Below are 24,618 nucleotides of genomic sequence, written 5' to 3' on the forward strand. Positions count from 1 at the left end.
GTAAATATTTTTATTTTCATGTCACTTTGCTTCCTTCAAATACACAAGACAATTTCGCTATTTAAGGTAAAATGGCAAAATAAAAAAATTATTGATTGCATTTAAAGGATATTTTACACAGAATTTATTTTTATGAATACCTCAATTTTTTATTTATATTTTTATAAAATACTTATTTTTATAAAATACTTATTTTTATATTTCTCTATATACCCCTTTTTTGGGTGCTTGCCCGAGATCCTCCTCATATTTGCCAACTCCGAACGGCAAATATTTTTATGAGGAGCTTTTTCATGGCAGAAATACACTCGGAGGTTTGCCATTGCCGACGTTTTCTCTCTGAATTCCGAATGGTAGTTACGCACAAACTCATTCGGCCACGGCGGCCACATTCTAATACCACTTTTTTTAATGAATTTGTGAATAAAGTCACATTCTTTTTATAACTCAAGTTTTGGTTTGCCACTTAAATATCCGCTGTTTCAATAAAGTTAAATTGAAACTATGAAAACCGACTTATTTCAAAACAAATAAACATAAATGCATCTGTCAAAGAATTTATAAAATATTTTGGAACATTTTAAGAACGATTTTCTTGATAAATATAGCTTTAGTATAAACTTTTTAGTACATCAGTTTGAGTAGACTGTTATTCATAGAATTCATTTAGAACAAACGCTTTAGTATATTTTTAGTACAAAATTTGTAATAAGTTTATATGTATTTATTACCCAATTTCTCATACAACAGTTTTATTTCATATACTCTTTACTCATTTTTACACACTCTTGAGCCCCCTTTAATTTTCAAAGGGATAACTCAAATTTCTCTCTTTAGTATAAATCAGTTTAGTATACAACTATTCATGAACATAGTTTTAGTACAACGTTTTTAGTACATTTTTAGTACAATTTTATTATTATTATTTTATTTATTAATGTAGTTCTGAATAAAGTCACATTTTTTTCATAACTTAAATTTGGGTTCACCACTCAAATATGTACCTTCTGTTTCAATAAAGTTAAATTAAAACTTTGAAAACAAACTTATTGCACATAAATAAACAAAAAAGGATATGTTTAAGAATTTATAAAAAGATTTTAGAACACTTTTAGAAAACAATTTTATAAAAATAGATTTAGCATACATTTTTTAGTACAGCAGTTTTAGTATCCAGTTACTCATAAAAATTAGTTTATTACTCACAACTTCTTTTTTTCTTTCTTTAGCATAAACTTTTTGGTGCAGCATTTTAAGTGTACAACTCTCAATAAAAAAATTTAGTACATACTTTTTAGTACATTTTTAGTACAAATCTTTTAAGAAGTTTATATATATATTACGCCTTCCAAAAATGGTAAAGAAGTAATTCAGCACAGAGTCTCGTGGTTTTTATTGTTAATCCGTTTGCAGAGATACGTAGTTTGAGTAGTTAGAATGTAAAAATTCGACTTGATTTGAGGTGTGTCACTTTTGTGACATACATTTAATTTTAGTGTTTTAGTAATGTAAATTATTCTTGTTTTAGTGCATATTTTCACTATACAAATTTATCGTACCTCTTTCAGCACAACGAATTTTTTGGAAACATTTTAAAATTTTTAGTACACAATTTTTAGAACATAGAATTTTCAAAATTTTCTCGCTTTTATCGTTTTTTCTGTTGAATTTTTGTTTTATAGATTTTGATACTGAACTAAGTCCATATTTTAGAACATAATTTTTAAAACTCAAATATAAGCATAAAATATTTATTAAGGATATTTGGTATTTAATACATTCGCCCAATGGAATTTTTCTTTTATTAGAACAAAAGGTCGATATTTTAGTACATACCATAATAGCAGCTTTATTTGTTTATTGAGAAGAAAAAAATTTTCAAACGGTATATCAGAATTCATATCGTAATTGAATTGGTGGTATATGAATTTTTTGTCCTAGAACTTTTAGCACATAAATTTCGATGAAGTACAAAAATTTTACTGCATCATAATTTTCCAAGTCTGAAATTGGGAATTATAAAACTGAAATCACCAAGTTTTAGTGCACAAGTTGATAAATACTGTTAAACATTTGTATGTGAAGTTGGCTTTGCTGCCTTGTTTTAATTAGCAAAAAAATTCCGTTATCAGCTTCGCTCGCAAGAACTTTGTACAGAGTTTTTAGCAAAACATTTTGTTTTTCATGCAAGAGATTTTGTAATTTGCCCCGATTTATTAAAAAAAGTAATCTTTTTTTATACATACTTTTTTGCTAAGTACTAAAAAGTTTGAGTTTTTATTATAAGATAGAATTGGAAACAAAAGATGCAAACATTTTAAAACAATTTGTTTTTTAGTACTTTTAAAGAGCTTAAATCTGTTTCACAGGCAAGCTTGGCCAAGCTAACTTATTGTTAATGTTTAGTACAAATTGTTTTTCGAAGTTTTTAACCCCTTGTCTTATGAATCGTGTATCGTAATCGTGTTCTGTATTTTCAGTTGTTTAAATATTTGCTCTGTATAATGTATTGCGTGAATAACCAGAAGAAGACATCTCGAGTCTGATATGAGCTTTTTACTTTTGGCCAGAAAAAGTCATCAGGTGTCTGATAGGAGGTTTTCATTTTAGACACGAATCTTACTGCCGTATCCAATATATTGTTTTACGGCAAGGTGTTAAGTTTCATACAGAAATTTGTTCAATATGGTGGAAAATTTGTAGTACAATATTTGTTTTAGTACTATATTTTAGTACATTTTTTCCATAACTTAGGAAGCCCTTCCATTTGCTGAATATAGAAACTCACCCAAGGAATTTAAGTTTAGTACAAACATTTAAGAACAACATTTTCAAAACAAAAATTTTCTTTATAAGTTTGTTAGAACTTCATCCCTTTTCATATAAGAGTTTGTCCTACCATATTTTCAATGCAAGATTTTAAGTACAAAATGTTAAAATTTGTCTTAACGACATTCCAATGCAAAATTTTCAGTACAAAATAGAAAACTTATTTCTTAATGACTTTTAAATGCCTGATTTTTAGTATTAAATGAGAAGTTTTTTAACGACTTTCTAATGCAGGATTTTAAGTACGGAATTCCACAAGTTTTTATAAATGTTTTATGTTCTGTATAACTTAAAAAAAAAAAAATAAGTAATTGGCGCGTACACTTCTGTTAGGTGTTTGGCCGAGCTCCTCCTCCTATTTGTGGTGTGCGTCTTGATGTTGTTCCACAAATGGAGGGACTACAGTTTCAAGCCGATTCCGAACGGCAGATATTTTTATGAGGAGATTTTTCATGGCAGAAATACACTCAGAGGTTTGCCATTGCCTGCCGAGGGGCGACCGCTATTAAAAAAATGTTTTTATTAATTTTGCTTTCACCGAGATTCGAACCAACGACCTCTCAGTGAATTCCGAATGGTAATCACGCACCAACCCATTCGGCTACGGCGGCCGCCACTTTAACTTTTAGTAATTGAGTAAAAAAAAAGTACATAAAAAGAAAGAAAAAACCTTATTGATCATAGATTTATTTCCTTTCATTTTAAAGATCTGTGCGATTATTAAAGCTTACTAGCTTAACCCGCGGCTCCGCTCGCGTAGGAGTAGTTTTGAGGGATTTAGAATATGTATATAAAATAATTACAAACAATAATTTCATAGAAAATAATTTTTTATTAATAACCATAATTTTACAATACCCGGCCTCCGTTGCTATGCCTCGTTGAATAAAATCAAAACAACCAATCAGAACCGCTTTTGAACTTTGCATTTGGGTCATATTTGAACAGCTTAAGCGGATTATGAAGTCTAGAGTGTGCTATAAATAGTGGGAAATAGGAAAAGCTAAGATTTTTTAGATTAAATTTAAGCAAATATTCTATTATTAGTGACGAATGAGAGTGGAGGCGCGGCCTGAGGGCTGTGGGAAGGGAGATCCATCATAAAAACATGCCTATAACCTTCATTGGGTGAAAATATAAATGTAGAAAATTTTTTACGTCATTTGGTGTTGTCGTTTCGTAGTGATGCGCGGACAACGTGTAGACATTCACCTTTATAGTATAGAAGATATATGCGGAAATAGAGAAATCTACACTTATTGTAAATATATTCATAAGTGTGTAAGTAATATTAAAAGCCGAGTTTCCAATAAAGACTTTCGGTTGAGAATGGAATCTACTTCAAAAATCATATACTGGCCGAATTTCGCATCCAACATTTACCTTTCGCATAAATCGCAATTTATTTCATTTTAGTTCTAGTGCTATTTCAGTTTCAGTTTTTTGTGCTATTTAACACAAGAAAAAATGGTTTTCTACAATTAAATTATTCCTTTCATTTTTGTTCATTCTCAGACACTAAGCAACACGATTGGATATAACCTCTCGTCAGCACTTACTCCCATCTACACACACACGCCCGCGCATTCACAGTAGTATGTCTGCGGCTACCACATATACGCGCCTGCGAAACTTGGGCCCCAGCTCTAGCAGCAAAATGGCACCAAACACTTCTCTATTTTTCGACAAAAAATCCACTAACGATGCCACGTTCACACTCAAACTTGGCAGCGCACGCTTTAATGGCACAACCAATGGAAAAAGTAATGGCAGTGGTGGCGGCGGCGGCGGCGGCGGAAGTCACAGTGTAGGCTCCAGTGAATCTTCAGATCCACTAGAATCCGATTGCAGTGAGGAAACCGAAGAGGAAGAGGCGTCCAAATGTGTAGTGGATGATGAAGCGCGACGACAGGCGCACAAAACTAAGGAGGTTCAAGAAGAAGATGACGAAGAGGAGGAGGAAGATGATGATGAAGAGCTCGATGAGGAGGATGATGATCCCGAAGAGGAGGAAGAAGATGATCCCGATGAGGAGGATGATGGCAATGAGACTGATGATGAGGGTGATGATGATGAAACAGATGACAGTAGCAGCGTCGAAACAGCGAAAGGTGTGCGCAAATATCATCTGGATGATTTTCAAATAATCAAGACTGTGGGTGAGTAAACCGAATTAATTATAAACCAAATTAATTATAACCAGCTAATAATGATTGTGTCCTTGTCACGTAAGAAAACTAATTCGGTAGCTGATATGTTTTGCACGCTCCACTACAAGTGTACGCGTGCATATGTATGTGTGCTGCTCTGCGCTAATATTTATTGGCAGCGTCAGGCAGCAGACAACAAATTAAATTCGAATTGTGAAAATTGCCATGATTCACTCTGGACCGAAAATCAAAGGAAATAATTATCTTACTAACGTTTGCGATCACCCTCAGCGAGGCTTTTTTTTTTAATTTTTTTTTCAAACAGCAACAGAAATGTATCTTTTTTCCACATTTTGCTGACTTCTCTCTACAATGTTTATATAAATTGCGTAGGTGGCGTGTGTTGAACTCGTCGATTGGGCTAACTAATGAATGATCTCCCTAAACGCAACATGACTCATGATGCACACGAACGACTGACGTGAATCGGAGGCTACTGCTGACGATATTAGCGGGTGAGTGAATCGTTCCGTTGAGCGGTTGAGTTCAATGAAAAAGTAGGAGTAGGTATATCGCATTGCAGATCGTGAGCTATTGATCGTGCGCGCAAAACTAAAATAAACTAATTAAATTGAAATTTTTTCTAAACATCGCAAGATCACTTTAAAGTTTACAAAATCAATCGATCTGTATTTTGTTAGTTTTATCGATTATTTATAACTGCATACATATGTATGTAAGTATTCTACGACTTTATGTGTTGCTTCTCATCCTTCCCTTCCTCTTTCACCGTTTATGCTCTTTTTTGCAAACGATCAGCCCATCCATTCATTGAGCAGCTAGGCGTGTTACAGTTTTTTTGTGTTGTTTTGTTTGCACCAAAGTAATGTGGCAAAAGTTTATGCTTCAGCAGCGCTTGTTTGCTGCTTTTTATCTATCGGCGCTTGTGAATTTATGAAATACACAACACTGATAATACCGCCGCACAAAGAAAAAAGTGAGTAGAAAAAAACGAAAACAACACCGGCAATTGCATAAACAAAAGCATTGCAATGGACTTTGCTGATATCGCACACTTGCAAACATCTTCACTCTCCAAACTGCCTTTTACCTTTCTCTTACAATTTTTTCTTGTTGACTTCGTCTGTGAAACCACCGTATCTAGCACAATTTGTAAATATTTGCACTGAGGTGTATTCATCCATGTTTACTTATAAATTTCAATACAAAATAATGCAAACATTTGTACCCACGGCAGTAATGAATAATAAACAAATCTCTATTTGGTTGGACAGTTAGCCGATCGCTTAGACAAGGTGGCTAGCGAGACGTCTCAATGGTTGTACGGTCGAATGGCGGAGCAAAATCCGCCGCAGGTTCAATTAAGAGTGTGTGTATGAGTGTACGAATTGCAGTCATAATGACATTTTGACCCACACGTCGTGCATGGGCACTGACCTACTGCAGCTGATGGCGATGCTTCGAGAAATGTAATGATAAATTCTTCAAAGCGTAATAGTTTCGGCTTCGTAGCAGTAGTTGTATATGTTACGAAAATTTCAAATTAAAAATCGAGGACTAGAATTAAAATTTCGTAAAAAAATTATTAATTATCAAGCGCTTTATTTGGTACAAAAATAAAAATAGTAATGGAAGTAAACAATTTTGCGCTTTTTTTGCTCTAACTCGATAATAAAATTTGCTAGAGTGGAACAGTAACTTACAGAAGTACCGGAAAATAATTATGGAAATGATATAAAATTATTGGAGGGTCGTTGAGGGAGAGTTTAGTAAATGAAAGAAATTATTTAAAAAATAACAATAATAATAACTTGGTAATGGTTGTGCGGGTTAGGCTAAGGCCTTTATGAACTGCGACCAGATTGATCGATTGATTGACATCTCCAAACTGTATAAAAGCAAAGCGTATGGGTCTGGTGGTGAACGAGGACAAAACGAAGTACCTTCTATCGTCAAACAAAGACTCGGCGCACTCGCGTATCGGCACCCACGTCACTGTTGGCAGTTATAATTTGGAGGTTGTAAAAGAGTTCGTATACTTAGGAACCAGCATTAGCACCTATAATAATGTCAGTCTTGAAATCCAACGTAGAATCTCTCTTGCCAACAAGTGCTACTTTGGACTACGTAGGCAATGGAATAGTAAAGTACTCTCTCTACAAGGCTCTCATCATGCCCGTCCTGGCGCAGAAGCGTGGACGATGACAATATCCGGTGAAGCGTCGCTTGGAGTGTTTGAGAGAAAAATTTTGCCGAAGATTTTTGAACCTTTGCACGTTGGCGATGGCGAGTATCACAAGCGATGGAACAATGAGTCGTATGAGCTTTACGGCGACATGGAAATGGTACAGCGAATTAAGATCCAGCGGCTTCGTTGGCTAGTCATGTCGTCCGATTGGATACAAACGCTCCGGCTCTGAAATTATTCGATGCGGTACCAGCTGGAGGTAGGACTTGGTTTCACTTGGTGTGTCCAACTCAGCCAAAATCGCGTAAGCGGTTATCGCGCCAATTAGGAAGAAGAGGCATCGAACCATCTCCTTAGGAGGGATCATTCATAAATCTTCATCCTCTAGTAGATACGAGCCCAGGATTCTGTGTCTCCGCGTCTTAATACTTCCAATTTGGTGATTAAGAGTTCCAGGGACTCATCTTCATCAGAGCAGTGCTTGCATAAATTAATGCTAGATGATCCTATTGTACTGAAATTTTTATTGCAGGCAAAGTGGCCTGTAAGTGCTCAACAAGGTAATCTGAGGTCCTTTTTGTCTAGAGTTAGAGCAGATTTTGATCTGTTGGTATTAAAGTTCAGGAACCTTTTGACGTGATTAAGGTCATTTGTGGCGTTCCGGTATTCCTTGGTTTCTGTTTGGATCCATGTTTTAGTTTCTTGTTTTAGGTTTGTTACAGCCAAAAAATTGGTCCTATAATTGGCCCTTCCGCCCCTTTTTTGGCATAAAAGTCTGCCTTCCCGCTTCCTTCGTGTTCCGCATGTCCTGGCACCTAAATCAGAGAAACCTGATTAAGAGTTGCCAGTTTGTTGAGTGCATTGTTACACCCTATAAGGGCTTTTGAATTGAACGTAAAGCTATTTAAGCCTTTGACGACTGATTGACTGTACGAAATTTTAATTTTTACTTTTTCGAACCCTCTTTTGGGTATGATTAGCTCTGTTTCCATTATGGTGGTAAGCTTTGCATGGACAATTGTGGTACCCGTGCTTCGTGCTAAAGGCCCCACTATTCCTGCTCCTATAAACGTTTTGTTTCCATCTGTATACCATTTTGTGAGTCAGAATGTAGCCAGTTGCATGAATAACTTAAGCAATGTGGGCTTTCAATGCCTCAATCAAAAATCATGTTTTTATGGATTTTAGCCTCTCATTTTCTCAAAATTATGACATGATAGACCCCTTTTTGTAGTGCACTCAACGCGCAGTGATCGGCGCGACAACAATTAATCATCACCATCAATAATTTGGTAGACCAGTGTAATCAACTGCGACCATTTTCAAACCATAGCTTAAAGTATCGAGTCTTATCGCATTACACTGGATCTATATATGGACTATCGCTCTAGTCTGCTACTTTCTGTTTAGTTATTACAGCCACATCTAAGTTACTATTTCTGAGCGAGAGTGACCTAAATTTCTAAGCAGCATTAAACCTTCGCTTGCCTCATCGCACTTTCGTGCACATTTTCCACACATACCTATCATCTTACCATTCGCACAAGTACTTACATACATACACACATATATGCATATGTATGCATTTCAAAACAACAAACGCATCCATTTATCTGTGAAATATCCCCATTAAAATCGCCAGTTAAATACTTTTAATTAACTCGCATGCAGCTAAAATCTCATCACACAGAGAAAAATGACAAGATTTGTCGCCTCATTTAAGTCGAGCACGAAACCAAAAAAAAAAAAAAAAAAAAAAAAAAAAAAAAAAAAAAAAAAAACAACAAAGCAGATGAAGTAAAATCTCTATGAAATGCAATCACTGAGACGGGCAATTTTAATAGACCACAGATGACAACTGTGCGAATGCAGCTCGAGGCAAAATTTATAGTTGTCGTTTATATTGTTTTTGTTGTTAGCTAAGCGCCTGCTTTGGCGGCAGGTTGGAGAAAACAATCGCACATAAATAAACAACCGGGTGGTTAAGTTACGGGTGCTGCAGTGAGGTGGAGAAATGCAGCAGTCAGACGTGCAATCAGTTGGTTGCATGCATACAAACATTTAGTACATACATACATACGTACTCGCATACATACATACATAGAAAAGCCTTTAGTTGCTCAGAGCAATGGATGCATGTGGCAAAATATCAGCTGCTTGCATCAACCACTGTCGCCACGGGATCTTACGTGGGACGCAAAGTGGTATACCCAGTACAGATATGCGCGAACATATATCAGTCTATGAGTGAATTAGTACAGGTAATGTACTTTTACAGTGGCTGCAAGCCAAAGTCGGACAACATAGAATAATGTTTCCCAATAAAATATTTTTAAACTGAAAAAAGTTAAAAAAAGTAGTGTTTTTATTTTTCAATAAGTAAATCAACATACTTTTAAAAATAATAGTCGTCTAAAGCTCAGTAATCTTCCCACTGTTGCAAAACGTAAAAAAAATAATATTTATGGTTAAATTGTTTTTAAGGTCAATTTCTAGCGCTCCTTTCTTTCTTAGCTGAAGTCAACCTTAAAATTCGCTATCGAGTATCAATGGACTTTCTTTCACGATTTTGATCGTGTTTAACAAAGCACGTCAGTCGTTTCTTTCTCGTGCTAACAGGCCGCAGTAGGGCACACCAAGTGAAGCCAAGTCCTTCTCCACCTGATCTTTCCAACGCAGAGCAAGCCTTCCTCTTCCTCTGCTACCACTAACTGCTATCACCGTATCGAATACTTTCAAAGCCGGAGCGTTTGTATCCAATCGAACGACATGACAAGCCAGCGAAGCCGCTGGATCTTAATTCGCTATACCATTTCCATGTCGCCGTAAAGCTCATACGACTCATTGTTCCATCGCCTGCGATACTCGCCGTCACCAATATGGAAAGGTCCAAAAATCTTGCGCAGAATCTTTCTCTCAAATTCTCCAAGCGTCGCTTCATCGGATGTTATCATCGTCCACGCTTCTGCGCCATACGTTAGGACGGGCATGATGAGAGCCTTGTAGAGAGAGGACTTTACTACTCATTTGCCTACTTAGCCCAAAGTAGCACTTGTTGGCAAGAGAGATTCTACGTTGGATTTCAAGGCTGACATTATTATCGGTGTTAATGCTGGTTCCTAAATACACGAAGTCTTTTACAATCTCGAAACTATAACTGTCAACAGTTACGTGGGTGCCGATACGCGAGTGCGCCGACTGTTTGGTACTTCGTTTTGCCCTCGTTCGCCACCAGACCCATTCGCTTTGCCTCTTTTTATATGTAGTTTGGAGAAGGAAGTACTAACAGCGCGGTTGTTATGGCCGTTGACGTCAATATCATCGGCATATGCTAACAATTGTACGCTTTTATAAAATATTGTGCCTCGGCTCGCACGATCTTTTCCAACATTAGATTAAAGCAGCCACACGGCAGCGAGTCACCGTGTCTGAAACCTCGTTTGGTATCAAACGGTTCGGATAGGTCCCTCCTAATTCTGATGGTGCTCCTAGTAATGTCAGTCATCTAGCATAGCCGTATTAGTTTCAGGTTAGTTACAGGTAAATCCTTTTCATAATGTCAAATACAGCTTTAAAGTCGACGAAAAGATGGTGGATGTCGATTCTCCTTTCATTGGTTTTTTCCAAGATTTGGCGTTTATGAATATCTTGTCGATGGTGGACTTTCCAGGTTGAAACCACAATTATAAGGTCCACTCAATTCACACAATATGCTCGCTAGTATCTTATAGACGATATTTAGAAGACTAATACTGCGATAATTGGCACGGATTGTTGGATTATCCTTCTTATTGATTGGGTGGAGCACACTTAGACCAAGTGGTAGTCATGCATAGACGATGATGCATGCACTTTACCAGCTCCTTGATGCCGTGCTTGAATAGCTCAGCTGGCAGTCCGTCGGCACCCGCGGCTTTGTTGCTCTTTAGCCGCGTTATGACTATTTAACAAGTTCGATAAGTATTCTCTCCATAATTTAAGTACGCTCTGGATGTCAGTCACCACATCGCCGTCTTTGTTTTGTGTTTTTGTAAGTTTTTTTGGGTTTGTTTTTATATTTTTACTTGGCTTTAAAACAGGAGGTCTTAAGTGCATTCATTTTTACAGGAAAGCTATGTAAAAGCAATAACGAACTTTCGATTCTTATGCGGTTTTACGCTCATTTCAACACTTCTGAAATACTGGACTTGCACTTCACCATTAAAAGATGATGCATACGTATAATTGACGCTGACACCCTTTATTGGGTGTTTAACCGAGCTCCTTTTCCTATTTGTGGTGTGGTTTTGTTCCACAAATAAAGGGACCAGCAATTTTAAGCCGACTTCGAGCGGCAAATGGTTTTTTATGAGGCGATTTTTCATGGCACAAATACACTCGAAGGTTTGTCATTGCCTGCCGAGAGACGACCGCTATTAGAAAAAACTTGTTCTATCATTTTGCTGTTTCATGCATTGCGGATCGAATTACGCACTAGTGGTAGTCACGCACCAACCCTTTCTACTACGGCGGTAATACCTCATATCTCACGCCAAAGTTGCACTCTTTTTCCACTTTATTTTTCACAATTTCGTTTTCTGTAACTCTTGCTGAATACCGAACAAACTAATACCGAGTTATTGAGGTGGCAAATCAAATACAGTGGCGGAGCATGTATTTGCTATTGCATCAGCTGTTGTGTGTTGACATCCCTATGCTGACATTCAGCTACTTATTTGCGCCTTGGAGTTTCAGTGACATCTCTAAAATAAAAAAATATAAAATTTTGTTCTTGTACAGTTTAGTCAAATATTAATTGATTTCTAGCTTTGAAATAAAATAAATCAGCTTACTTGTAACCTTACCAAAATATTAATGGTATTCTAGTGTAGAACTTTGAAAAAATCTAAATTTTGTTTGCATATTTTCAAAATTTAGACATTTAAGAATATGTCATTAAGCGGATTTTTTTTTGAAATTCTTATTATTTCATGAGTTATAGCCTTTTTTGGGGACATGGCATCGGTTCCGATCCGTCTTTGAATGCGTTTTTCTCAAAGCTACTTTTTCGAGCTGGCGGTAAAGATATGTCGAGTTCTAATGAAGCGGTTCACTGCAAGTTTCGAGAGGATGTTCTATAAATAGTCTTTCATTAGATGACCGTAGCTCGAAACTATAACTGTTCATTTAGTATTTAAAAAAAATCGGAATTGTTGAGAAAATTAGCAAAAACAAAAAAATTAAAAAAAAAAAATTATTTTTCAAAAAAAAAAAAAAATTTTACTTGTCCAAGGCTCATTCGATAGCGGCATCTATAGTTATTAAGGATCCGTTTGGGTTTTATTTTTCAGATCACCAGGAGGGTTGGAATTATGCACGCTGGTATACCTTCCTTTTTTTGGACCCCTACTTTGACTGCGCATAATTTTGTCAATTTTAATGTTTTTAATGTTAATGTTAGTTTTCCATGTAATAATTAATAATCAATAAACAAATATTAAAAAAATAGATAGTATGAATTTTCTCGTTTTCTTTGTACAGCGCTTCAAAAACCGAGCGAAATTCTTGCCTGTACACAAGAATACCCCCTTAAATGAACTTACTTGTTACGTTGCGCTTAAAAAGTTAGTCGATTCATACATAACAAAGTTTACAGAATTATCAGATATCGGCCTGAATATTCCTTATATGATTTTTACTTCATTTTGCATTTTTATCCATTTGTTTTAATTCAAATATTTTTTACGAAAAAAATATTTGCCTTGTTGTCCGATTTCGCAGTGGTGCCACTGTAGCTGCATACATCAGTTGTACGAGAGCCATCAAGTGGCAGGGCAGCTGGTTAAATGACTAGTTTGCAGGTTGTTTGGCTATCCACAGCCCATCCACGTAGTCGAGTAGTTTCCTCTGTATGCACTTTCTCTAAATGCGCAAAAATATTTTATTTGACGCCATTAAAAGACTTGATCGAGTGCAAGTCTCCCATTGGCGGCTGCAACGGACGATCAAATATATCTTTAAATATTTCTATTGCTTTGATGGCTACCAGCTGAGTTGATATTAATAGTGGTGTTTGTTGTTCTTGTTGTCGCAGCTTTAATTGTACTCAAGCGTTGTTTTATTATTATTGCGTCTATAGTAAATGTGTTTGGGTATAGCCAAAAGCTAAAAATGGCTAATTATGTGCAATTTATGCGACAATATGAAGCGCTCGCTTAGGTGCGCTCGGATGGATGAACTGAGCTGGTGGCTGATGGGTGAAAATATATGCAAAAAACATTGAGACATATGTACATACATACATATGTATGTGCATACATTTATTGTCAACCAGTGTTCAGATACGGTATATATATATGTGTGGATGTATGCGTGTATGTATGTATACTCATGCATTACTATTTGTTTGCGCATCTTTTCATTACACGAAATGCACAAATTGCAAAGCAAATGGTAAAAATCGTAATATAGTTTTCCTGGAATTGTGCCTTTGAAATGAAAACAAAAACATTGCATTTATAAACAGATGTGACTTTTGTTTAATGAAGATTTTGAAAGAAAAACATGCGAACAATAAATGGTAAAAACTCAGTAGATACGTCTGGGGTAAGGAAATCCCCTAAATGCGAATAAAAATTCCAAAACATTGTAGTCAGTAAAAGTGCAGAAGAGTAAACGAGACTGGGCGAGAGAGAGAGAGAGAGGTACATAGATAGCGAGAGGTAGAAAAAGTGAGAGAAAGGGTAGAGTGAGTGTGGGCGTATGATAAATATTGACTTCTACGCATTAAAATCGCAGACAAATAACGAACCGAAATTGTTTTTGTGACTTGTGCTTGTTTATGTACAAATATTTCCTTGTATTGGCATGATGAAATACAAGCGAATATCGCTAACGACATGATCATGCTATATAAGAATGAGCTGCATGAATGAGCAAAAAGCACTCAAAAGACCAGAAGATAGCAACGTTTCGAAAACAATGGCACATTGATCCTAATTATACTTGAAAGCCATCAAAAATCAATCAATGAACTCATAATAAAAGTGTTTGACTAATAATGAAATTAGAGTTGAAAGCATCGACTTGAAAAATAAGCACATTTTTCTATATATACAAGATTTTTCAAAAACAAAAATTTGCATTTTCACAACAAAATAAAATAAGAAATTCCATGAAAATCATTCACATTTTTATTGCGTCAGAAAGGGCGGGGCTTCGCGATTATAAACTTAGAATTATATTGGACAGTTGTACACCACGATCACGGATGCAGAATGCGATTTTTTCATTAAAATTTGCGATCACTTTCTGGGCAAAAGGGAGGTCTACCACCTTGATCGAAAAGCTCTCGGTACATATTCAGAAAATGCAAAATACAAGTTTATTCCTCAAAAGTTATATTATTGCCTTCAAAGTACTCCCCATCAACTACAACGCGCTTACTTCAGCTCCCGAATCATTTCTGGAGCTCTATTTTAGGTATAGCCATCAGCCTTTCGGCTGTTAAAACAAGTTCCTCTTATTGGATTTTGACTCTAATAAACAAAAAAAATACCAGTCTAACGGTTAGACGCTATAGAAGTGAAACCTTCCGTAAAACAAACTGAGAGAGAATGAGACGAAAGCAGCATTAGGGGCGGGATAATTATAGGCTCATTATAATATTGCTATAAAGTTCATATTTTATTTTCTTCATTTTATTATTATTCATCCTCAATGTTTTCAATTTCAACAAATGATACGAGTGGCTTATGATAGCTAAAATATGATACAAATGCTTTGGTTTCGATGTTGTCAACATATCTTTGAAATACCGCGTCAATTGTTGTTTTTGATCGTGTTGTCGATTCAGTGCGATTGTTACACATTTTTAAATTGAATGTTGTATTGAGAAAGTCAATTGAAGGAACCGCTGTGTCCAATGCAAAATTTACGTTAAAATCGCTACTTAAAATCATTGGAACTTTATCGTAATCTTTTCTAAGTATCCGCGATACTTCTGGTGTATACTTTATTAAATTTTCGTGAATGAATTCCGTGATGCTATTTATTGATTTTTTTTTCTGTCGATATTCACGACACTTTTCTGCATTATTTTTCGGCATAATTGCGGTAAACATTTAAAAATGAAAATATTTACGAATATAAAAATACACACGCGGTTGCTATTATGAGCGTCCCCAGCGAAACCTGCATGACCGAAACTCTAACACAATTACATTTTTTTGAATGTTACAAACACATATGCACGCAGGTTTTGCTGGGGCGTGACCGAAATCTAACACAATAACACATATGCACTCGTATTTGTTTGAAAATCGACTTTTTTTTTTGGTTCTCCGTCACCTTTGGAAAATGTGTAAACAGTAAGCAAACTTTATTCAAATATTTTCCCTCATTTTTGCATCAGTAAAATTAAACAAACGCCGTAGCCGAATGGGTTGGTGCGTGACTACTATTCAGAATTCACAGAGAGAACGTCAGTTCGAATCTCGGTGAAAACACCAAAATTAAGGAAAACTATTTTTCTAATAGCGCTCACCCCTCAGCAGGCAATGGCAAAACACCGAGTGTATTTCTGCCATGAAAAAAAGCTCCTCATAAACATATCATAAAATAAAATAAAATAACTGTATAAAAAAATTTTTTTTCTTGTGATTCGAACCAAGGATTTTGGATCGGAAGCTCGCATTGCTAGTCGCTCGGCTACCGCGCCATGCTGTCGGCGCTGGCCTAAAAGTTATTTAGTTCGTCGCTACGTTTATATCAACATATAATATAACGCTTCGTAACAAAGAGTGTCGCTTTTTTCGTTTCACTTTTTCTCAAATCACTCCCAACGATTCTAAAGAAGTTTTCACTTCAAAAAAATCGTGGAGAGCCATAACAGGTGAATTCGATGACTGTTGGATGGTATTAGTTTTGTACTGGGTAACAAATTTATATATAATAGTGACCCTGTGTGACGGTACGTTATCATGGTGCAAAATCCATGAGTTCTTATCCCAAAAATTCTTTCTTTTTTGGCGAATCGCCTCACATCAAAGTCTCTTAACGCCCAATTAATAGTCATAATTAACTGTCTGAACTTTTAACAAAAATTCATTGTGTACAATACCATTGTAATCCATAAAAACGATGAGCATCGCTTCCTTTGGTGACTGAAAACGACGTGGTTTTTTGGTCGTGGTTCATTCGGAGCTCTCTACTCACTCGATTGATGTCTGGATTGCATGTGGTAGTCATAAACCCGCGTCTTGTCTCCAGTAAAGATATGTTTGATGAATGCTGGATCGTACTCCACCTTGGAAATCATGTCTTTAGCTAGATTAACGAGGGTTGCGCGTTGTTGCATAGAATTCAGGTGCTTCGAAACGAACTTTGCAGCAATACGGCGCAAAGGCAAATCATCAACTAGTTGAACCCTGAACGGTTCCATAAGCAATGTTTAAGTCCTCTGTCAGCTTCCTGAAGGTTATTTTCTGTTAATGCTTACTTTTTCGTTCACTTTATTGATGTTTTCATTCGACGGTCTGTTTCGATATCGACGGTTTGGCACTACGTTCGTCCTCCTCGATGCACTCACGATCTCTTCTGAAGCGTTCATGACACTCATGAATGGCCCTGCAGCGAAAAGCCAAACTAGTATAGAAAAACTAAAAAGTATTTTAGCAAGCATTCGAAGCAATTTTATACCACCCTTATTGCCATTATTTAGATTTACATTCAAATGATGGGCAGGAAGTGTAATTAAAAAATACACTAATTGAATAAAAAACGTTTTTGTTTTTTAAAAGAGGTTTATCGCAAAAAATACTCACAGCAAATGGATACATAAAATATTTTAAAATAATATACACTTCTCATACAAATTACGGGAACTGTAAAATTTCCTAATTTTCTTAGTGATTTTTGAAAATCTTTATCTCGGTGAAAAATGCTCGCACGGAGTTCCAATAAAAAGCAATTTGAAGCTTTAAACTTCTAGTTTTCAGATCTTTGAGCAATTTTTTTTTTATTTAACGATTATTTTGTAATTGTCAGTTAAAGTGCGACACAAAAATTTTCGAAATTTTTTCCTTTTGTGTTTGGTTACACGGGCTTGGCAAAATTTTTCCGACTAAAACTAGCCATACAGTCAACTACCTTGACTATTTAGCTTCAATTTGCTACGATATTTTCTCTCTGAGATATGGGCATTTTACGAAGAAATACCATTTTATCATTGGTCATTGATATCTCAGCAACTAATAACCCCACAATAAATGGGATAATGGTTTTGGAAAGTAGAATACATTTCCTATAAGATCTTAATTTAATTTTTGAGAAAAAGTTTGTTTTTTACCCTTACCGTTGGTTTGAAGTGAACACGAAAAAACGTCCTTTTACGGTTTTTCAGAAAATCTATCGCTCACTTACAAATATTAACGTGAAAACTCATGTTTCCAGGGATTTTTACAGTTTAATATTCAACTAATAACCCTATAAATTTTTAAATCGATCCATCTAGCGGTTTTTCCGGACCGTTTGATCAAAATTTTAGAAAAGAAATAAAGGAACAAGTGCATAGGCTAAACATTGGCTAAACATTATTACATAAAATTGAAAAAACATTTTTTTTCAACTTTTTTCGCATTTTTGCATTAGTGTCTTATTAAATTAAAAAAAAAAAACAGTGTTGTTGCTGAACAAAATTTGTTTGCAAATTAAAAAAAAATTGAAAATTGGCATTGACTTTTCCTAGAGCAACGCCTTATTAAAAATGCATTTGAAAGTGAACTGTTAGTATTCTACTTCACAACTAGTACTTTTTCCTGCAGGGTACTTAAGTCTACATACAAATTTACACACACACGCACTCTTGTATTGAGAATATCAAATTGCCGATTACTTAAAAATGTTTACATCTTGTTTTGTTTTGATGATATATTTTGTTTTTGATTTTTTTGTTGTTTGTTTGCCTTTGGTTTTATCACTTGTTTAGTAAACACCACCAGTATTAACATTTGTTGATACCTTTGCACTTAGGCGTTTCTTAGGAATTGTTTTTCAATTTAGCAAACAACTTGAAGATAATAACGAAAATGGCGTAATCCAGAGGATGATCAATGAATACAAGAAACGGTAATATGCTGCTGACCGCATGAGCTGATGGGGCACAGATGGTTATGTTATAAGACCTTAACCATGGTCTTAACCATATTAACTGTCATTTATTAATGAAGCGACTGCCATAAACAGCTGATATTTACATACATTTTCAGTTATTTGTGCATTTCAAAAATTCAGAAACCAATGAAAAGATAACAACATGAGCAGTGACGAGGAAATTAGTTATTTATTCATTAATATAATGGCCGCAAACGAACTATCAGCTGTTTATGGTTACGGCGAAAAACCAAAAATCGAATTGGTCTGTACGGTCAGGATTATGTATGCCCACCAAGGATGATAGAAGACAAGGTTGCGCCTTTCGAATTCGTTGTATCGTCAGGCTCCATGAATAATCAATCATAAGAAAGGGGAATTACGTGTTTGTGAAAAGGAAGAATAGGCGAAAACTATAGGAACTACCAAACACAAGAAATTAGACGCACACGCTCACATTTTCTGGCCACGGCGTCATCCGTATAAAAACGCATAAAAACTGCATTCGGAGGCTTTATATTCATTTTTTCTTCCACAATTTAACACGTGACACTTTTTTTCATTACTTTGCTTAGTTTAACCCTCCGGTGGACAACTTTTTTAAAGCATTCGGTTGAGCTCCTAGGTATGTTTTTCGTCCTGCCCCCTTTTAAAAGGTTGTATCCATAGATCGATAGAAAGTTAAATTTTAAGGGGGTATTCGAGTCTAGACACCTTAATTTTAGGTATTTTTAAAACTAAGATAAAAAAAAAGAAAAACTTTTTGGCTTTCCATTTTTTTATAGTTTTTATTAATATAGGAAAAGTATAAAAAAAATTATTTAAAAAGAAAGAAATTGTGGAATTTCAGGCCGGCGGAGTGAGGGCTACATAAAAAACGGTGTTCCATGGGTGCAAATTAACAAAATTCTTCATTAGTTAGGATGTCGCTATCGGAATGCGCCAAATCAAAGAAAAAAATTTACAAAATGGCATCGAGTTAAAAACAACACATTTTCTTAACCTCTTTTTTACCTTTTCAAAGTTTTTAAAAATACTTCAAACTTAAATTTTTCAAAATCTGAGGCAGGCCCGATAGACAGATGTATAATAAAAAATTCTTATCAAACTTCAAAGCGATCGGTCAAGTAGAACTTGAGATATCATGACGACCATCTCAAAAAAAGTAGTTTTGAGAAAATCGCGTTTGAAGTTTGATCAACAATTCCAATAGAATAATTTAGATCATAATATTTACTACTCACTTTGGATTATTATATATGTATATATTTCCCGGTATATATTATAGAAGTATAAAGTATATATATATACATATATGTATAGAATAAATAAAGGTTGTGTTTGATACAAGAGATTTTCTGGAAAGAACGAGTCCTCAAGTCGTCCGGTAACATCTGCCGTTCATTTTGCGATTCGCTCCACTCGGCCGGCTTAGACGTCACGGCACGAAATCCACCGTATTTCCGAAAATAATTCGAATTTTGAAAAATCCGTTTAAGGGCATATTTTTGAAGGTCTAAACTTTGAAAATATGCAAACAAAAAATCGATTTTTTTAAATTTCTAAACTAGAATACCTCCTTAAGAAACTACCTAGAAGCTCAAGTCGTTAGCTATAATGAAATATGCTAGATTCACGCTTAATGTCGAAAACGGTTTGGGTGCCCAACGGAGGGTTAAATCTCACAAATCACTATATTTCCAAGCCAGTCACTGAACTCTCACTTTTGTTTGTTTGGTTTGTATTGCAAAGAAGACTGACGTCAGACTTGTCGAAATCGCGAAAAAATAAAGTAAATGTTTCGAGAAGGCGCCACCTTCAGTAGCGTTATCGAGGTGGGTTTATGCTTGCAAATTCTCTTTCGCAGTTATCGCAATACAAATACAAAATCACGTCTTACAAAGCTGTGACTCTTTAACTGCAGATAAAATTTATTAAGTTTTGAGCTTCAAAAACAGGAACTCATACTACTCATTGTTTGTATTTGGAAGAAAACGCCCAGCATCGTCAGCAAAAAACAAAAACAATGCAAAAATCAAGAAGAGTTTTAAGCCACTTGAAACTTACCTTTTATTCTATCAAAATTCAATCGGTTAATAAACTGATAATTTCCTAAAAATTCCCCAAGTGTGAAATTTTGATGAAAGTTTATTAATTTTTGTTTTACAAATTTTGCAAAAAGTTTGAAACTTGTAAAGGGTCCTTCAAAAGACGCGAATGAAAGATAGTATTCTTTCAGGTTACCCTATTTTCATTCCAAATATGGCTTTTAACAATTAATTGTAAGAAATGGCTTCATTTAAACTTCTACCACGAGCACGTCTACAGGTAAAATGCACCCAACAACTGATTCATGTATGCCTAATAGCAAAGCCAAATGGTGGCATTAATCAGGACTAACCATTTAGTTCGGAATTATCTGAGGTATTAAGGGCAACTAATTCGAATGAACTACCAGACTGAGTTTCCATAATTAAAGCGAATTAGGGGAATTTTCGATGGCAAACCTGCCGAAAAACGACAGCAAATATCTAATGTGAATGCAAAAAATAATCGACCTTTTAAAAAGAAGAACAAGAAATACTGGATGCAATGGTAATTTGCACTAACGCGTTCGAAATTACAAAGAAGGAGACGCATTGTCCGCTCTGATTTTCAACCTTAGGTTGCACACAGCGGTAAGAGATATTAACTTGTCTGGAACAATATTTGACAAAGATTTTCAAATATGTGCTTAGGCTGACGATGTTCTCATTATGGCAAAATAAATAGTTTGTTTTTATTCAATGTTCGATGTTCGCATGTTCAAGCTGCTAGAAACCAAAGCAAAAATTATAGGACTGTATGTCAACGCCAAAAAAACTAAGTTTGTGCTTGGCTCAGCATGTAATATGGATGCCAACAATCTAGCCGTAGATGATTTTGTTTTTGAAAGTGTAGATGAATTTAAATACTTAGGATTCGTTCTATCAGCGAGTAAAAGCACATTAATTGCAGAAGATGAAAGAATTAAATCTGCTAGTAAGACGTATTATGCAAATTTAAAATTGTTCAGATCAAAGGTTTTATCACGAATGCAGAAAATCAAGATGTATAAAACTTTGATACATCCGATACTTATGGTGCTGAAATCTTGACTCTGAAAGCTAATGATATAAACCAGCTATTGCGATTTGAAAGATCCATAAGAAGAAAAATTTACGGTTCTATTCGGCTTGAAAATGGCACGTATTGTATCCGTTACAACCTTATTGGTGGTGAAAATGCAATACGTTTTATTAAAGCGCAGCGGATTAGCCACATCATAAGAATGCCCAACAAAAGAATCCAAAAAAGGGTGTTTACTTTGCGTCCAATTGGAGGAAGAAAGAGAGGCCGACCAAGAAAGAGATGAACGTTCGTAATTGGAGAAATGAGGCAAGAGAGAGACTGAATTGGAGGCGGATTGTTGATGAAGCTATGGCCCACCACAGACTGTGAAGTTAAGAAAGAGAAAGAGAGTTCGATATTACATTAATTGTTTTGATATTTCAGAGCAGTATGAGAAATTGCAATCTTAATTTTTTTATGAATAAATAACTATTTTTTAGTATCAAGGCTGCTGATACCGGTATTTATTGCCTGTGGTCCATCTTTTCATGACAAAATTCTACAAAAAGCAAATCAGCTGTTCAGTAATCCACGTAACAACCGTATGTTACCTTCAAATTTTAATCGGTGCAACTGATGCGGTAATCCGGATTAACACCGCCGCCTGTTCCTCCTATAATTGTTGAGAACGTCGAAATATCGATGTTGATGGTTGCTCAGCAACTCTTTGCGTTACAGCAGCAATATTCTCAACAGAACGTCCAGTTTTTGGTCTGCCAGTCCCTTTTCTATTCGTGACAGCAACAGTTTCCTGAAATTGTTTCACCATCTTTTCAACTGTCGGCTTATTCTGACGATTATTTACCACCAAAATAATTACTAATAGCATATGATGATATGTTTTTCTTGAAGATCGACCATTTCCATTTTAATTTAATTAAATTTTTTACTTGACAAATGTCAAAGATGATATAAAAAAGGTATCGCATAGAAATTTTTCACTACTAACATTTAGGCGTCACCTTTGAATGATCCTTACACATATTTTTGTAAGAAAATGAACTATTTTTTTTATAAAAAGACTAGCATTTCCCAGTGGGCTTCGCACCACCATACATAAAATGTTTTTTTTATATCGCAAGAAATTTTTCATATTAAGTTTTCTTTATAGAACTCGTAAAATGTTTAAACAGTTGAATTAGTTGATTTTTTTCATTCAACATACTTTCTAAAGATGTGACAATAGCCTTTTCTGTACTTTTTTAAAATTTGATTGTGGTGGTCACCTATATACAGGTAAGGTGAAAGAGCCGATAAAAACTTGTAATTAAACTTTGATTCTTTAATTTCCATTTCAATTTTTTACGCTAAATAAATTATGCTAAAATAAATAAAGTTAAAAATGTTTTTCCAGTTCCTTGAATGCTCCAGTTTTTATTATATTTTCGTCCAAAATTAATATTAACATTAACACTTACAACCACAACAGTACAACAGAAACGCTCATAAGCGGCTGTGTATTTGTTATTGTTTTTCCCATACAGGCATTTCGTATGAGAGGAAACCATTACTCACATAAAATGTCATAACTCAGGAACGGCTGCACCGATTTCAATCAAACTTCACACAAACCACCTCCTCAAAGATAGAAAAGAACTCTAAAATTTTTGTGTCAATCGGTTCGGCGGTTCTTGAGTTATAAGATTACCAAGGAAATGTAACTTCTTTTTATATATATAGATTTCTCAAAATTAAATGGTAAACAAATAAATAGTCAAAGCTTATCAGTAAGTGCCTGCGCTATATATTTTTTAAATGCTTGAGGATACGAGGTGTGAATCGCGAATTTTGAATTTTCGCAGGTTACGTATATTCGAATTTCGAAATTTTTATGGCGATATGTTGGTACTCATGCCGACGAGTTCGGCCATTTTGAATGTTCAGTTAATTGTTGACAGCTGCTTTGCTTGCACGTGTTTCGGCTCGTCTTCGATTTTTAACTATTCAAAAAGATGGATCAAAGAATATGTATCACACCACAGCCACCGTATTCACCAGATCTGGCCCCCTGTGACTTTTTCTTGGTCCCGAAACTGAAGAGGCCTATGAAAGGACGACGCCACGCTACGATTGACGAGATAAATACGGCATCGAAGGAGGAGCTGAACAAGATAAAAAAAAAAATGATTTTTTGAAGTGCTTCGAAGATTGGAAAAAACGTTGGCACAATATATATATCTGATGGGGACTACTTTGAAGGGAACAAAATAGATATTAATGAATAAATAAAGAATTTTTGAAAAAAACACAAAATTTGCGATACTTTTTGAGCGCACCTATTATACATATTTCCAAATTTCCACTGAAGTACTGATATCTTAACGAACATAAAGCATGACCGTGAAACTTGACACCTATCAATTGGTGGTAAAGGTGAATATAAAAATTACATGGATTTCGCAATAGAAGCTCATAGGGTGGAGAAAAATGCAGCTCTCCAAAAGTTGCCAGTTGACTTAATCATACACTTTAAGAAGTCAAAAACCCAACGCTGTGGCAGATTCTGTAGTAGAGATAACTGCCAAGACTTTGTGTTCTGAGTGATTAATATTCTAACGGCGCTTTAGTGTTACTTGGGTAGTGCCAGTCTGGTACTTCAACTATTTCACCTACTGAGTAATATTCAGAAATCATAATAGTTTATGGAAATATGTAGATAGTGAATTCGATTCCGATTAATAATTTAAATTAATAAAAACAAGAAAAAAAACATTCAAACGAAAACAAATAATATCTAAGCATGCACATATACATATCCTAATAAAAACATTAAAAGCCACAGCCATACTAATTTTAGTAGTCACAAAGCAAGCGTACGCCATTGAGTTCAAACAAAATCGAAGCCATTGACGTCTTATTTCTATTAGAAAAAAATTTAATGGGTCTTTTTGGCACACGTCAAATTGATGTATGCTTTTATATTTGCTTGCTTTTTGTTGTTGCGTGTGCTCTATGAAATTATTAAATGCTTTTATCGGTTTCACTTTGTTTGCATATTGATTCCATGTGTAATTATTATAGTTTTACTTATTGTTTTCAAAGAAAAATAAATAAACATCCGCAACTGCTTCCGCTTTATTGTTTAGTTGCCTTAAACATTTTTATAGCACAATTATAAATCTATATCACAACGCATACACATACATATGC

At 35.2% G+C, this 24,618-nt stretch overlaps 1 protein-coding gene across 3 annotated transcripts in view; it reads left to right on the forward strand.

Annotated features, from left to right (window-relative positions):
* LOC129241505 (cAMP-dependent protein kinase catalytic subunit 3) overlaps window positions 1–24,618 on the forward strand; it is a 117,118-nt gene that overhangs the window by 32,368 nt on the left and 60,132 nt on the right. For all 3 annotated transcript variants that reach the window (XM_054877866.1, XM_054877868.1, XM_054877869.1), the window contains one exon: window positions 4,345–4,988. In XM_054877866.1, the coding sequence (XP_054733841.1) occupies window positions 4,427–4,988 (562 nt within the window). In that variant the 5' untranslated portion in view covers window positions 4,345–4,426. The remainder of the gene's footprint in view (window positions 1–4,344; window positions 4,989–24,618) is intronic.

Source organism: Anastrepha obliqua, chromosome 3, assembly GCF_027943255.1.
Source record: "Anastrepha obliqua isolate idAnaObli1 chromosome 3, idAnaObli1_1.0, whole genome shotgun sequence".
Lineage (NCBI taxonomy): Eukaryota > Metazoa > Arthropoda > Insecta > Diptera > Tephritidae > Anastrepha > Anastrepha obliqua.